This window comes from Protomyctophum bolini (genome assembly GCF_963924005.1).
Source record: "Protomyctophum bolini genome assembly, chromosome: 14".
NCBI classification, from domain to species: Eukaryota; Metazoa; Chordata; class Actinopteri; order Myctophiformes; family Myctophidae; genus Protomyctophum; species Protomyctophum bolini.
Window position 1 is genome coordinate 5,873,810 of NC_137875.1, and position 17,102 is coordinate 5,890,911.

A 17,102-nucleotide genomic window follows, 5' to 3' on the forward strand; every position below is an offset into this window, starting at 1 on the left:
TTGGGCGGGAACCCCTTTTGGTGTTTTAAACATGTTATAATTTCAAATCTTTGAATATATATTTCAGAGCGAACATTTTTAACTAAAATATTGGCTTCATATTTTGAGATGGGGGGGGAGGGGTCCGTGGCCCAATAGAAAAAATTCTGGGGGTCCTTGACATGAGAAAAAGGTTGAGCACAACTGACATAGAAACATGGGTTTTTCAGAAAACTATTAGGATTTAGAAGCCTTTTTTTTTTTTATCGACCTCAGTCCAAAATGGGTTATGGATGGTAATGGTGATTCATAACCTATGAAATGACAGTTGCATCAGGGACGATGAATTATAGCTACCACATTTTTCGGAATGTAAAAGAAATGCCTGTATAGTAGAAGAAAGTAAGATCTATCTGCCACTAGTATACTGTAGTAGGCCTATATAGACCGCTAACCCTAGGTTAACAAAGTTATTGGAAACTAACTACAGTCGGATTATAAGTGAATTGGCTGCTTAGTTTTTTTTTTTTACAAAAAAACTCAAATTCCACAATGCCATTGTATTAATCTGTACTCCATATACCATCATGTTAACATGATGTAGAAGACAGACTACTGGAGTCTTGATTGTGTCCAAAAAATAGCAGTATCGCAGCGAACAGCGCCATCTCGTGGCGGTTGTTGTGAATTAAGCATGCCACACAGAGAGAGAGAGAGAGGAGTGCAGGTTTTGATGATTGTTAATGGACAATGCATCGATATATCTATACGGCACTGAGTTAACGGCAGCACTGAGTTAACGGCAGCACTGCGCAAGGCAGGAAACACCATGTTTGGCTATTCAACTGGCCGTGTTGAATCACTTTAGTTACGGATGTATGTCCTGTTTCGCTGTTGGGACAGAATAGAGCACTTTTTTCTGCCCTCGTATTTTTTGTAATGTTATCCATTTACTTGACCATATAGGTTTATCCATTGTAGATTAATCTTGAATCGAGTAGACTGAATCATTCGTGCCATTCATTGTAATCTTACTATTTCGCTCTGCCAAACGCCTAAATGTTGTATATAAGTAATTGTAAGAAGGTTCTCTCTGCCACGCGACCCTCCACATCGAGACTTATCCCTAAATCTTTTTTAATAACTACATTCAAATAGTCTGGGCCGGTATATGAGTCCCTCACATTCGCACCACCGATCCGATTCATATGCCCGTTACTGTATATGGAGCCCTCTGTCACTCCTTGTCCTTTTAATGGCCATATATGGAGATCCCCGTCTGTCACTCCTTGTCCCTTTTATGCCACATGGATATCCCAGTATTTTATGTCATCAGTATTATGCCCCCTTTTGTGCCGACTAATTGAGTTTGCGCCGGATGACGCCGTGAAGACCGATTGGAGGTTAGACAACACACTCCATATTTGGTGATATGAGCGTGACGCGTCCCCTGCCCCCCGCCGGCCAGCCCCTCCCCTCCCTCAAGCTGATTTTAAATATTATAGGATATTCTGTATTTTGGGCAGGGAATGCATTTGGTATTTCTTCATAAAACTAAAGAGTAAGGCCCTACTACTACAGTAACAGTACATGACTATATGAAATGTCCTAAAACATGACATTTACATACAAAGATTACAGAATATATTAAGAATATTATCCAACAAACTATATACAGTACTGTGTGTGTGTGTGTGTGTGTGTGTGTGTGTGTGTGTGTGTGTGTGTGTGTGTGTGTGTGTGTGTGTGTGTGTGTGTGTGTGTGTGTGTGTGTGTGTGTGTGTGTGTGTGTGTGTGTGTGTGTGTGTGTGTGTGTGTGTGTGTGTGTGTGTGTGTGTGTGTGTGTGTGTGTGTGGTGTTCCAGAGTCAGTCCAGAATATATATATAACTAATTTGTACAAAGAGTGTGCCAAGTTAATGTGCCAAAGTAGAGGACCGTATGCAGTGGCCGTGCCAAACGGTTTACTCTGACGTACACTTTGTTGTTCGATGGTGTACGAGGCTGTCGAAGTTCAAAACAGTCCCCCCTGTGTGTCTCTCATCAGTCTGAGTGCCCAGCAGGGAAATCCGTCTGCAGCCATGAAAAGAATGTGCAAAAAATAACAAATGCCACAGGTAGGTTCAGAGAGGGAGCCATGGTGGGATCCATTAGTATGGGTTCAGCTCTTCTGGAGGCGGCGGGGGGAGGTTCGGAGGTGGAGGTTCTTCCCCTCCGGTGTAGGCTGTGATACTGCTGCTCCTGCTCTCCCAGTCGTAGCTGTCTGCAGACAAACTGGCAGAGAAAACGAATACAAAGAAAAGATCATGAATGAATGAAGCCTTTTTAACCTCCCGGGAAATGTATGTTTCATTGTTTGGTCACACTAATGGAGGCATGGGAAGTGGAACCGCCCGGCCGTCCCCCCACGGAGAATCAAACCCTGCATATCAGAATATATTGTATACAATGACTATAGAGTGTCGCAGTCCCGCCCCCTTTCATGACGAGGCCACTGAGGCCCTGGAAATAATTCCCAACGCATTTTTCCCATAGACATTTCAAAAAGTATTTATTTAAAGACCTTTTTAAGCGTCTTTAAACAAAGCCGACTCGAGTCGTGACAAATCATGACAATAAACACAACATTTTGGACCAAACAAATAAAAAAGAACAAAGAAGAAAAACAAGAAGAAAAAGTGTTGTAACCTGCCGTTTTCTTCTTCTTTTTAATTATTTGTTCGGCCTCAAAAATTGAGTTTGTTGTCATGACTTGTTGAACTCGAGTTGGCTTTGTACGAGGCTTAAAAGGTCTTTAAATAAATAAATGAACGGGGAATCATTTCCTTGTTATGGACCGATTCCGTAGTGGGTCTCATGGTCGCAGCCTACGTATTTCCTGTAGCCTCAAACGTTACTCTTTTACCTGCTTTTTACTAACACTAACATTACAAAGATGCCCAGAACGTTTGAGGCAGACTAACATCAGTCACCTTTCCATTCACTGTAGTAGAAGGAGGTGCTGGGAAACCGCAGATGTGTCGTCTCCGCCTACAGGAAATACATAGGCTGCGACCATGAGACCCGTTACGGAATCGGTCTATAGGGGGCGGGACTACGACGCTCCATACAGGTGCCTTTTTAAACTTTTAGAGTAAAAGGATTCTATACAAGTGTACCTGGCTTGGATGTTCTGGGGGATGATGCTCCACGCCAGGTCGTCATCGCTGTCATAGCGCCGTGGGTTGTCAAAGAAGTAGGCTCCTCTGGATGAGAAGACGTGACCTGGGATCCCTGGTCCACTCTGCAAGACAAGCCAGACACCAAACACAACAAGTTACATGAGAAGACGTGACCTGCTATTCCTGGTCCACTCTGCAAGACAAGCCAGACACCAAACACAACAAGTTACAGTGTCAACAAACACAGTCAAATCCTGAATGTGTGTTTATTTATTCATTTTTTTTTGTAACTCTCAGAGAGCTTTTGTGTGCCCTCTAAATGAACCCATTCTGGGAGGGAACCTGTGAACCGCTTTTGGTGTTTGAAGCATTACGTTATACTTTTAGCTATTGAAAAATAGCAGATCTCAAACTCATAGCTTGAGTTTGTAGGTCTGCTATTTTTGAAAAATTATGAAAATGTGGCACAAATCTTTGATTATACATTCTTTCACAGTGAACGTTTTTAACTCAATCTTTGCTTCTGGGATGGAGGGGGGGGATGATCCCTGGAACAACATATTTTGAGATGGGGGTCGGAGGCCAAATACAGATAATTCTGGGGGGTCCTTGACATGAAATAGTATGAGAACCACTGACATTAGAAACATATGTTTTCTTTTCTTCAGAAAACCGTCATGTTTTTAGAAGACATTTTGTAGAATGGAGCTCAGTGTCTAAATGATCTGCATAACTCACTCTATCCTGGGCAGGCTGTCGGACCCTGAAGAAGAACACCACCAGAGAGGTGGGCAGCAGCTCCCACACAAACAGGATCACTCCAAAGACCACGTAGCCAGCGTCACCCAGCGTTGACCGCAGGTCTGCCTGAAAGACAAGTAAACCTCCACATTATACACAACAAAGACCATGTAGTTGACCGCAGGTCTGCCTGAAAAGACAAGTAAACCTCCACATTATACACAACAAAGATCATGTAGCCAGGGTTGACCACAGGTCTGCCTGGAAGACAAGTAAACCTCCACATTATACACAACATGGCTCAGTCTAGACACTAAAGTATGCACAGTATGTTTCATGGAAAGTATTTTAACCCATTTAGGCCTGACGTCTATATATATTCAAAGATTTGTGCCGCATTTCATTCATTCATGGAAAAGTATTTTAAAATTGACATTCTTTAGGCAACAATACTATACGGGGTGCATACTTAGTTTAGACTATAGTCATTGGTAGTCATGGGTTAAGGTTAGGTTTAGGTGTGCTGCCCCGTGGGAGGTTAGATTTAGGGTGAGGGTTTGAGATTGTAGTTGTAGGACTAATGACTGGTCTAACCACTGACTAGTCTAAACCAAAAACTGTCTAAACTAAGTACTGCACCGTGAAATGTTGGTGTGGTGGTGACCGACTGCACAATACTTTGCTAACAATGTCCAACATATATAATACAAGTAAAGGTAATACGTTATAATTCAAGAAAGCTAGTAATATGTAGAAAATGTAAAGAACCTGATAATGGTGCGAAAGAAAATGCATCAGTATACACCGATATTGGTGTGTGGAGAAAGACGGCATTATACAATTAAATTTGGCATCAAATGGCATCATCCCTAGGTTACTGAGATAGGATGTATGTAGGCTATATCTTTATTTTTATATAAGTTGCAGCTAAAAAGGGACAATATACACAGAATACAATACAGTTAAGTGTACCTGGTCAGATACGTTGTACCAGTCGTAGTCGAATGAGTTGATGCTCTTGTTGGAGAGAGCCAGAACCACCAGGTTGTAGCAGGCCCGTGAAGCATACATGAGGATGAGGGTGGCTCCTATAGCCGTCACCTGGCACACCGATGTCCCCTGAAACACAGCCACATACATGGGTCATACATGGGTCATACATGAGGGTGGCTCCTATAGCGGTCACCTGGCACTGACGTCCCCTGTGGAGAGGGTTGAAACACAGCCACATACATGGGTCACCTTTTCAAAATGACACCTGAGGACGACTCTACAAATGCCTTCTAGATTCTGACCGTTTTCTGTAAAACCCCATGTTTCTATGTGAAGTGGTTCTCAAACATTTTCATGTCAAGGACCCCCAGAATTATATGTATTTGGCTGCCGACCCCCATCTAAAAAAAACCCCAGAAGCAAAGATTTGTGTTAAAAACGTTCGCTCTGAAAGAATATATATTCAAAGATTTGCACCACATTTTCGTGATTTTTCTAAATAAAATAGCAGATCTACAAGCTCGTATCGCGGGACTCTGTGCCTATGAGCTTGTAGATCTACTATTTTTCAATAGCTATAGTATAACATAATGCTTAAAACACAAAAAGGGATTCCCGTCCAGAATTTAATTGAACAGTTGAATTTCTAGTATTAATTGGTAGAGCCCTCTAGTGGGCAAGCCAGTGTCATGCAAGTATTTATATGGCCATATCAATTATTGTCCTCGTAAAAATGAACATGGTAATTTAATGCATATTAAAATGATTAACATCGGAAAAACACTAAAATATTATTTATATCGTCATTTATATCATAATAGTTTATTAGCCATGAGTTTATTTGTGGACATGTAAACAATAATGGAATCATAAGTGTATAGTTAGTTTCCACTGCAACTAGTACCAAAGTGTAGGCCTTTGGTACGGTTTATGTGTTGATGTTCATAGTTCACTACTGAGTCCTGTAATCAGGTTCTGATAGTGAACGTACTCCTGATGACAACATCTTTTCATAGCTTTTAATTTGAATTAAGAACCATTATATGTAAAACCGGTTGTATTATATGATATACATTTAAATAACAATTTAAACTTGTTGGTTGTCATAGGGACTATTAGCTTTACATGAGATCAAAGTTATGGTACTTTTGAATGGGTAGAAGGTAGCTTGAATGATAGAAACGAAGAAGAATAAATCCCCCAAACTGTAATACAACTCGCAAGAGCCTTATTGAAATATGTTTTATTTCATTTTGCTCAGGCAGTCGATTAGAAAACCTTCCACAAATCAATGCTTACAGAACCATGCTGTTTGATTCCTCAAGCTTACAATGCATACAGTGCAGTGAATGTGCTCAGTCATGCACAGACAGGCCCCATGTGGTGTTGCTAGGGAACACTCACTATCATGTGTTTAAAAGCATAAATTATATGAATAAGTGCATCATGAACATTCAACATCCTGCAGGTACTGTTGGGGAGGGGGGGGTATGTTTTATAGCTCCCATATGACTCCTTTCCTTTTATACTTATTACTTAAGGCATTTAGCATTTAGCAGGCGGCCTTATCTTATCCAGGACAACTAAAAAGTGCACGGTCAGATTCAAAGTAAGCGACATGAACCCTAGTTAACCAACACCAAGGGGTTAATTTGAGAGCTAAAAATGACCAGCTCAGTGGCCTTGTGGTTAGAGTGTCTGCCCTGAGACTGGGAGGTCGTGGTTCGACCCCCCCCCCTGGCCGGGTCATACCAAAGACTGTAAAAATGGGACCCAGTGCCTCCCTGCTTGACACTCGGCATCAAAGGGTTGGATTTGGGGGTAAGTCCCTGTCACATACTAGCGTCATGTCCAGGGGGTGTACTTGTACAACAAGCTGCCTCACGCTACAGAAACAGGAGATAAGGTCCCTATACACACCGGGCACCATTTTCAGGTTTTTGGCTGCATTTCTCCATCGGGTTTCCGAAAAAAACGTGTCCAGTGTGCAACTGGACACCTATAGGCTCCTGCCCTATGGGCCTCATGACTCAGCAAGGCTTACTTTTCTTATTTTTTGTTTTTAAATATATATTTTTATCCCACGATTTTGTAACCCATTTTTCACCCGCAACGGACTTAACTCATGCTCCCTTCATGCCTGAGTGTCCAAGTTGCTCCTTTACACCTGACAGGGGAGGCTTACTTTTCTAAATATATCTTTTTTCTTACCTTGGATTCCAGGTAAATGTTGGCCAGTGACATTTTGGCGATCTTATAAAGGCACAGGGAGAGAGAGACGGCACACAGGACAAACAGCGTGTCGTTGATGGTCACCCTGACCAGCACGATGGTCTGTGCCCGGGCAGAGGGCATCTTCACCAGGATGGCACACGCCAGGTTCACCACCAGGAACACCAGGCTGATGACCAGGAAGAGCAGGTACAGGGGGAGTCTATGGGGATCAGACACAGGGTTATTATTACACAGGTTTACAGAGCAGGTACAAGGGGAGTCTATGGGGATCAGACACAGGGTTATTATTACACAGGTTTACAGAGCAGGTACAAGGGGAGTCTATGGGGATCAGACACAGGGTTATTATTACACAGGTTTACAGAGCAGGTACAAGGGGAGTCTATGGGGATCAGACACAGGGTTATTATTACACAGGTTTACAGAGCAGGTACAGGGGGAGTCTATGGGGATCAGACACAGGGTTATTATTACACAGGTTTACAGAGCAGGTACAAGGGGAGTCTATGGGGATCAGACACAGGGTTATTATTACACACTTTTATATGATATTACACACTTTAATCATGCAATTATGTTTTGTTTCAATCTTTTTATTTAACCCATTTTTGGGGCCGGAAACCCCTGTTGGGTGTTTTAAGCATTATGTTATACTTTAGCTATTGGACAAAATAGCAGATCTACAAGTGCTGCACTATGAGCTTGTAGATCTGCAATTTTTTTTGAAAAATCGTGAAAATATGTTGCAAATCTTTGAATATGTATTCTTTCAGAGCGAGCGTTTTTTAACTCAAATCTTTGCTTCTGGGGGGGGGGTCCCTGGAACAACATATTCTCAGATGGGGGTCGGCGGGCAATTACCATATATTTTTGGGGGTCCTGATCCGGTCTAAATGGATTAACCCATTCTGACCTGAGGTCAGATTCATACGAGGTTTCCACTGGACACACACTGGTCTGATTGACCCATTCTGACCTGAGATCAGATTCTAAAAATGTCAGTCGTTCTTAGATTTTTCAAAAAATAGCAGACCTACAAGCTCGTAGCGCGCCACTCGGTGGCGCGCTATGAGCTTGTAGATCTGCTATTTTTCAATAGCTAAAGCATAACATGATGCCATCACCAAAATGGGTTCCCGTTCAGAATGGGTTAATCACACAATTTCATAAATTGTCTATGAAAACAAGTTAAAACAGTCAAAACGAATACTACTGAATTACATAATAAGATGTAATGTATTTTCTATTTTCTCCAGTTTCACTAAAGACTTTCTGATGATTGATCTCACCTGTATTTTAGCAGTTCTGGTGTATATTTGGACTTTGCCTTGAAAACAACCTGTAGAAGGAAAAACAATCGTGTCATGCAAAATGCGTCACGGGGTTCCGGAGAGCCTGTTTCACTTCTGTTATTATCTCTTCCTAAGAGAAACTGCACTTCCCAAAAAACAGGATCTTCTACTTTTAAAACTGCTGCCCGAGTGTTGATACACATTTGTCATAACATCATGGTGTACATTACATATGTACATAACATGGTGTTATTGCTTTGTCATGCCCTGGCTTGACTTTTGTGCTAAATCGCAGAGTTAAATCAGTGCAACTGGAATGGTTCTGCTAATAATAAGCATATGAGAGACGCTATAGAAGACAGAATGTGTGTTTTGCTGTTGGTATTAGATCGATTGAAACACTAACATAAACAACTATAGTTAGCTGTAGTACATTCATGCATTGTATGTACTTTTAATTACAGCATTTAAGCCGATACATCATTTTGTTCCCTTAACCTTGGAAAAGCAAATGTTTTGTTGACATAAGTGATTAGTGAGGGATTTGTGAAGTGTATTAGGGCTACATCATAAGGTAAGACTGCATAGCTACCCAGAATCCATACTTTGTCTGTTTTGTTGACACACGGATGAGGATGAAATTAGTGAACCCCCTAATCTCTAAACTCTTAGAGGATTATACTTGTCAAGGCATGTAATAATACAGGTGCAGATAAACCTGATGTGTGTGAGATGGTGTGTATATACTGTATACCACTCACCTGTGCAAAGTAAAGGTTCATGAGACACAGCGTGAAGAACTGCAGGCAGACGGGGAAGCAGTAGAGGAGCCAGAACAGAAAGGGGCTCAGTTTGTTCGCCGCCACAAAGTTCTTGAAGTAGAAGGAGAAGAGCACGGCACGCAGGGCCGACCACAGCAGGCACAGGAACAGGAACACCGTCTGGTAGCTGAAGCGCTTGTGTCTGTAACGCAGGACCAGCCACAGCTGGATGTAGACGAAGATGAAGAGCAGCGAGTAGAAGACCGTGTACACCACCGTCAGGCCCAGGGTGACATAGACGGGCACCGCCGGGGTGAGGGTAGGGGGAGGCAGAGACCGGTGGTCCCCCTCCTGCTGCTGCTGCGATGGCTCTGTCTCCCTCACAGGGGCCTCCATTGCTGGGAAGAAAAGCGGGGTGGCCCACTCCTCGCTAGCCGGCTTCCGTCCTCACACACACACAGCCTGCTTGCCTTGCCTAGCCTCCCCTGGCTGCTACAGCGATGCACACAGCACGGGCTGCAGCGTGCATAGAAGAGAGAGGGAGGGAGAGCCTTGAGCAGGAAGGAAGAGGAGAAAATGAAAAGGGGCAGAGACGCGTGGTGTGAATAGAGGTGTCAGGAGCAGGGAGGGGGGGGGGGGAGGAGGAAAGGAGAGGAGAGGAGAGGAGAGGAGAGGAGGGGTGGAGAGAATAGAGCTGACTTCCTGCTGCAGCGCGTTGCGAGCCAGAGGCTCAGGCACATGATCAGCATTGAGAATGAGCTGTTTGTGAGGAACAGTGGAGCAGGAAGCTGCTCTGTAGCTAGGAGGAGGAGGAGGAATACAGTACCACCTCCCCTACTGTATATCCATTATGTTACGCTGTAGCTGTGAGTACAGAGGGAGGAGGAGGAATACAGTACCACCTCCCCTCTATCCATTATGTTACGCTGTAGCTGTGAGTTCAGAGGGAGGAGGAGGAGGAGGAGGAATACAGTACCACCTCCCCTCTATCCATTACGTTACGCTACGCATCAGCTGACGCATTCTCTACAGTACCTTTAACCCTCTGCTGGAGCTTCCCAGACTACGGTGAACTAGCTCCCAAGAGAGATGCTCTCACTAAGTAGTAGTGATAATAAACCTTATTTGTTTAGCAACTATACTGTATATATACGTAAGATGGGTGACAAAATAAATAATGTGTGGAGAAGGTCCTTATGGCTGTATAGTGTATACAGACGTGTGACAAAGTAAATAAACTAAACAAAACTATGTACTGCATGATACACCCAGCACTGCCTCAGAAAATCCCTGAGGGTCAACAAAGACCCCCCCCCCCCCCCCCCCATAACAGACCCCACACACCCCCATAACAGTCTGTTGTCATCACAAGCAGCCTCCCCCAGGCTATAAGACTGCTAAATAAGAAAAACAAATTAACATCTTCTGTGTTATTAGTACATGTTTGTTGATCTGGGGGTTTTAAACCTTGTTTTAGAAATGGCTTTTTATAGGCCATGTTGATAACTTTAGTATTGTTTTTATTGTGCATTATTGAGCCCCCCCAAGCTATGTTTTCCATCCTTGTGACAAAGAAATAATCTATTATAGAAGCAATAAGCAATGAACACCACCCTATCTTGCTCTGTGACATGTCTGAGCAGTTGACCAGTTGACCTTCGTTTTGTAGCAAGGTGACAATGAAAGGCGTGGGTGTCAGGAGGAGCAGAGACTGCTTAATGATTCAGAGTCTGAATCAATAGCAACTGTGGCTAAAGTGACATCTGCATTTTGAATCGCATGAAAGACATCTGTAAAAATACGTTGAGCTCAGAAGCACACATTTGATGACTATGACGCTCATGCGCTTAGCGCATTATGTAAGGGAAAAACTAGAGTAATTCTCCCTGTTGACTGAGAGCGCCACTGTCGGATTTGATCAGACTGTCAGCTAAAAAAACACTCTCTTGACAACCAAATAGAGGGAAATTATATGGCATTTTCCTGGCACAATTTGGGCAAACTTGTCTCCTTTAGAAGGAACAGTCACTGTAAATCAATACAATGTTATTTAGTCATAACCTTTATCTTCTGAAGAAACACTTCCATCCTGAATGGAGTGGTCTCTTCTAGGATAACAATGCCTCCATGCATCCACAGAGCACGAGGAGGGGTAATTGAATAGTTTGCCAAGTAAAATACATTAGATGAATTATCCCATTTTGACCTGAGATCAGATTCTAAAAATGTCTTCTACATCCTGACAGTTTTCTGAAAAAGCTATGTTTCTATGTCAGTCGTTCTTAGATTTTTCAAAAATCGCAGACCTACAAGCTCGTAGCGCGCCACTCGGTGGCGCACTACGAGCTTGTAGATCTGCTATTTTTCAATAGCTAAAGCATAACATAATGCTAACACCAAAAGGGTGAACACCTATGGGTGTTTACATTAGATTAGACAGCACAGCGCTCTCAAATGAGGGAATATCTTTTGGAAGAACGGTGTTACATACTGTATCCCTCCAGCAGAGTCCTGGCACAGTGTGGTGGTGGTGGCGGCCCATATATCGTGTAGGTGCTTGAAACTTGCCAATGTTCCGTATGGTAAAAAGTGTGTTTCAGAGAAAAATATGATGTTATTGATTTATAGGCTTGGCGGATACAGTGCAGCATGCGAGTGCGGCGAGCCTGAGCAATCTGCCGAGCACATAATTAACACCATCGGGGCCCATGACGTAAATCACCGTCAAGTTCAAGTGCACGGTCATCATGTGCCCGAGACGGAGATTGATAATCTCCGTCAATAAAACTGATCGCATCGCGCTACAGCCTAGAGGCGCTTGCTGACGATGGGCACATTTTATTAATGGATTAAATATATAGCCCCGGGCCCTCAAGGTGCCCCCTGTACTGTACTGTACTGTACTGTACTGTACTGACCTCCTTCGGAGGCCGGCCTCTTCCACGTGGGACCAGAGACAAGGGCGTGGCTATACTCGATACCGAGTTGGACATTTGAGGATGATACACGAAAAGAAGAATGATTTATGTTATATCCAGGCACAAAAAGTGGCTTTAAGACAATGGCTGAAATGTGTTCGAATAAGCTGATTACTTCTTCTGACCAAGTTAATCACAGCAGGTCAAATGAAACGTGACTCTCTACAGAACTTGGTTCACCCAGAGGTTATTATGCTTCTCAACATAATAGCACAGAGTTTGTTATGGTTGGTATAGCAGTGTGGTTTGTTTTTGTTTTCACAGGACTGCAGGGCATGTGAACATCAGGGTAACCTTCGAGGGAGGTCGCCCCCAATTCACATATGACTCCATCGACACATTTTTCATTCTGCACATTCAGCATCTCTCCAGCTCTTTAGTAAACCCATTTTATCCATGAGAGAGAGGGAGAGAACCACCACAAAGATCATTCATTAGCTAACTTCCATTCCCCCTTTTCTGTGCTAATTTCTTTGTTTGTTTAACCACTTCCATTTTCTGTGGTTTATCCTCTCTCTCTACCTTTAACTGTGGGATTGTACAAATACAATCAAATTGACTCATTTTAACAAATTGCTAAATTATCTCTTTTATTGTGTAGAGAATATTTTGAGACAAAATACATTTACTGTAGATGTGTTAACACTAGCATGTCTGAGAGGTCATGTTGACCGTTTTTTTTATTTTTTATTTTGAAGTTGATTATCTTTGCCTTCACATGTGGTCAAACATGTGACTGCTGTGAGGAATTTAGTCTGATAAAATATGAGTGGAAAGAAGAAAGTGAAAACACATAAACGCCACCGGCCTTTCTGAGAGCAAAAAGCAACATATGAATGAAAGAACGATACAATTATTCTGTCCCTCTGCGTCATAACGTTCCCTGCTATCTGACCACCACAGGGTACTAGTGGTTCCCAGGCAACTTGGACAGAGAAAAACACTCACTCAAACATTAGCAGGTCACAGTTAGTGACATCACTGACCCCAGGTTAAATAAAACCCCTTACTCACTGTAACTCCAAAACGAGTCGTGTGTGTGTGTGTGTGCGTGCATGTGCATCTTCAGCTCAGAAACATAAATACGTGTACCAGAGATCATGGGCTAGAAACAGAATGTTACTGACAAGCATAGACTAATATGCATGTCAAACTGGGGGTCCTTGAAATTAAACAGGTTGAGAATCTCTGCTAGAGCCGTAAAACCTAAAACTAATGTACTGTATATTATACTGTATGTGGACATACGGTACAAAGGCATCCCACACTTACCTAATGTACTTACAGTATGTGGACATACAGTACGGAGATGCTGGCCGGATGTATGAAGGATCCAGATGACTGGAGACGCTGCTGGAGGGCTTAGTCTGAGGGCGGCCTAGAGAGATGAACACAACTATCAGTTTATTTTAACCACACGTATTCTGGGCAACAACATCGTGAGTAAGTTAGAGAGCTTGTAGTTGTACTACCTTTGGTGAAAGGATTTAGAATAATAACCACATGACGTCATGGGGGGCATGCTGAAAAGGGGGGAGGAGGGGGGGGTTAAAGCAAACATTAAAAGTCCATAGAAATGGCTGCCACATGACGTCATGTCAGAAATCCATACGTTGGATGGGCTAGCACCCCCCCCCCCCCCCCCCCCCCAACCCTCAAAAAAGGAAGGGGCCACATACAAAAATATATACTCCTGGGGGACCCCGGTCAATGACGTATACTGCAGGGGTGCCCAAAAGGTAGATCATGATCTCCCAGTAGATCACATGACATATGGCCCTAAAAATATATATAATTTAAATATAAAAAACCTGCCACTTGAATTAAGGTGACTTGATTGATTGACATCAAAAAGTGCCTGTCAGCTCAAACCCACAATGCAAGACTTTGTTTTCAAGTGTGTTGCGCACAGATGTCAGTAGCATTATACAGTTATATTTAAAAAAAAACCCTACCAGTTCCATTTCCTCCCCTCTATTCCTCAAGTGCGCCGCTAGGTACATTAAAAAATAATCAGCAATGGGGATAATACTGTTTTTCGGTGGGTAGATCTAGTTGAGATCGTCATTTTGAAAGTCAAAAAAATGTGGGCACCCCTGGGTTTAATTAAGTGGTTAACTGTTGGATGAATATTGAGTGATGACATTAATATTCGTTTTGACTTTTTGTACTGACAGACAAGACATACTTTCATTCATCAAATATTGATTTCACAAATAATTTATCTTATTCAGCCTACATTATAGTACAATTTTAAATCATTTTAAATTCAAGAAACCAAACATTCCAAGTCCATATCATAGCCACTAGGTGGCACTCTAGAACTGTATTTGACTCTACAAGCTATGAAGTGTGTGTACTACAGTGTGTAAAGAAGAGATACTGTGGATGTGAATATAAACACCACACACACACACACACACACACACACACACACACACACACACACACACACACATACTGTATTTTACAAACATGGAAATAGCTCTACACTGATTCACAGTTGTTCCAAACCCAGTGTATACACTGGAGATAGGCTTATCTAGCTAGCTAACTCAGTGTCAACTTTCAAATCACTTTTGAAAACATATTTGTACACTAAAGCCTTTCCATAGATTCATCATGTTTCTCATTTTTTCATGTCCATGTGTATATATATATATGCTTTGGTTCTATTATTGTCTATTTTATGCATTTCATTTGATTTGGTTGTTGGTTATCCCATGACACTGTAAAGCAATTTGTAAACATTGCTTTCGAAAAGCGTTTCATAAATACAGTTTATTATTATTATTATTATCTTGTCTTATCTTATTATCTTATTATCTTATCTATATATAACTAGCTCCTTTCTTGGGTCTGTATAGGCAGAAAAGTGACGTTTTACAAGGCAGTGGATCCCAAACGTTTTCATGTCAAGGACCCCCGAATCATTTATTAGGCTGCGAGCGGACCCCCATTTGAAAACGTATGCCTGCAGTGACCCAGATAAGAAAGGATTGTTACGGCTCTAGCACTGTGATTCCGAAACATGGACCCCCACAGTTTCACACGCATTATAGACTACGGACGGACCCCGATGTAATGGCATTTCTATCTCTGGTGGTACCCCAATTAAATCCACTGTTAATTTAACTCTGTTCCACCCATCCAGATTACCACCAGCATGCCCCTCATTATCCCCGCTGGGGTCGTGTCTGATACCCATTGTGGCGTGCCTCTCTCTAATGATTAGTGTATGGTACAGTGGCCTTGCGATGTTGTCCTTTATGCAATTTTTGTTTTGTTTGTTTCAGTCAGCGTGGCCTGCATGAGGGGCCTATTGGCAGGAACGGGTCCATCCTCTGATGACCATAATGCTCTGATGGCATCTTGGCACCAGTCCAACATCTCCCTAATACAGACCGGTCCAGTGTTGTGTTTCTGGAGAAACACTTTGGAACCTGCCAGTTTGAAGCCTCCCTCCCTCCCTCCCTCCCACACACACACACACACACACACACACACACACACACGCACGTACGTACGTGCTGGGCCTGGGCAAATATCAGCTTGCCCTACATGTGTTGCAACTTTCTGGGGTTATTATAATAATATTTATATTATATTGTAGGCCTGCTGACTGTGCTGCTTCATGACACATCAGTGAAATGGGTTGTTTTTTTGCTCTCCCTCTCTGTTTGTTCTTGCTGATCATCAAGCTGGTCTGAGCTCACAATTTGTGATGACACATGATCCACACACACAGTCACATGCACGCAAGCACACACACACACACACACACACACACACACTCAGTCACACACACGCACACACACACACACACACACACACACACACACACACACACACACACACACACACACACACACATAGATATGCATATAATAGAAATAGATTATCTATTGTGGATATAATGAGGACGACGTCCACGAGAGAACACTCAAGCATTTCTGCCATTTTCTGTTTCTTAATCTTAATTTAGATATCATATAATATAGGTACAGAATTCAGGGCCCATGTGTGTGTGTGTGTGTGTGTGTGTGTGTGTGTGTGGGTGGATCACGTGTCATCACAAATTGTGAACTCAGACCAGAGCTTGATGATCAGCAAGAACAAACAGAGAGAGAGAGAGAGAGAAAAACAACCATTTCACTGATTTGTCTTGAAGCAGCACATTGTCAGCAGGCCAACAATATAATATAATATTATTATAACCCCAGCAACATGCTGCCCAGTGCCCAGGCCCAGTGTTTTCTCTTTTCAGCTTTGTCTATTTATTTTATAGAGGTTATGAGTTGTCTGGACAAATACGACCATATATGGACATGATGCCTGCATTTCCTGACACTGACACACACTCACAGGCCAGATAAAAACACAAATCACTCAAATTCTGTGTTGTAAAGCTAAGCAATTCTGTGTTGTGTAATCGAGCGATCATGCAAGAGCTAGGGAGATCCCAAAGAGATATGCACCAGGAGGCAACCATGCAGTTATACTAACCAATCCAAACCAATTAAGCCTATATTGGTCCTGACAATATAGGTACCGGTAGGCCTAATTGAAAATAATTCGGAATACATTATTTTTCATTTTGGTGATGCAACATTGCATACTTATAATGTCTGACTGACAAAAACTGAGAGCCCAAACTGCTTAACAGCATACAAACTGTCAAACATGTACTATAGGCCTATTAACTAGCACAAAAATAAGCTATCATCACATGTCGCACCGATTCAACTTCAAGTGCCACTGTAACTAGAGCTAAGCTCCATGCAGCCTCGAGAGAGAGCACACCAGTTTTGAATCAGTGCAGTAGAATTTAATTTAGGGGGAACAAGAAAAAAAGCACAGAGAGAGAGAGAGCAGCATACTTATCATTTTTTTTCCTTTCGAAGAATGTCTTATTTGATTGTCCGCGCCCCTCTCAACTCCGCCCCGTGGTGTGTGTGTGTGTG

The 17,102-nt window shown here is 42.5% G+C and overlaps 1 protein-coding gene across 2 annotated transcripts; it reads right to left on the minus strand.

Moving 5' to 3' along the window:
- Positions 1-25: 25 nt before the first annotated feature.
- On the minus strand, positions 26-17,077 carry gpr137ba (G protein-coupled receptor 137Ba). 2 transcript variants are annotated; one of them, XM_080782459.1, is made up of 9 exons: positions 17,019-17,077; positions 13,424-13,516; positions 9,161-9,711; positions 8,397-8,446; positions 7,084-7,306; positions 4,852-4,998; positions 3,877-4,005; positions 3,136-3,260; positions 26-2,251 (listed from the first exon to the last, which is right to left on the minus strand). In XM_080782459.1, exons 3-9 carry the CDS (start codon positions 9,554-9,556, stop codon positions 2,128-2,130), a joined length of 1,194 nt encoding a protein of 397 aa, XP_080638585.1. In that variant the 5' UTR covers positions 9,557-9,711; positions 13,424-13,516; positions 17,019-17,077; the 3' UTR covers positions 26-2,127. The 2 variants fall into 2 exon arrangements, with proteins under 2 accessions (XP_080638585.1, XP_080638586.1); XM_080782460.1 differs by lacking the exons at positions 13,424-13,516; positions 17,019-17,077 and having other exon boundaries at positions 9,161-9,740.
- Between the last annotated feature and the right edge of the window lie 25 nt (positions 17,078-17,102).

Bases quoted from the DNA above. Each gene is read 5' to 3' on its own strand.
- gpr137ba (XM_080782459.1), bottom strand. From the start codon at position 9,556: ATGGAGGCCCCTGTGAGGGAGACAGAGCCATCGCAGCAGCAGCAGGAG. The intron at 3,261-3,876 runs GTGAGTTATGCA...CTTGTCTTGCAG, and splicing joins GACAGCCTGCCCAGGATAGA to AGTGGACCAGGGATCCCAGG. The intron at 2,252-3,135 runs GTACACTTGTAT...TTTCTCTGCCAG, and splicing joins CCCCAGAACATCCAAGCCAG to TTTGTCTGCAGACAGCTACG.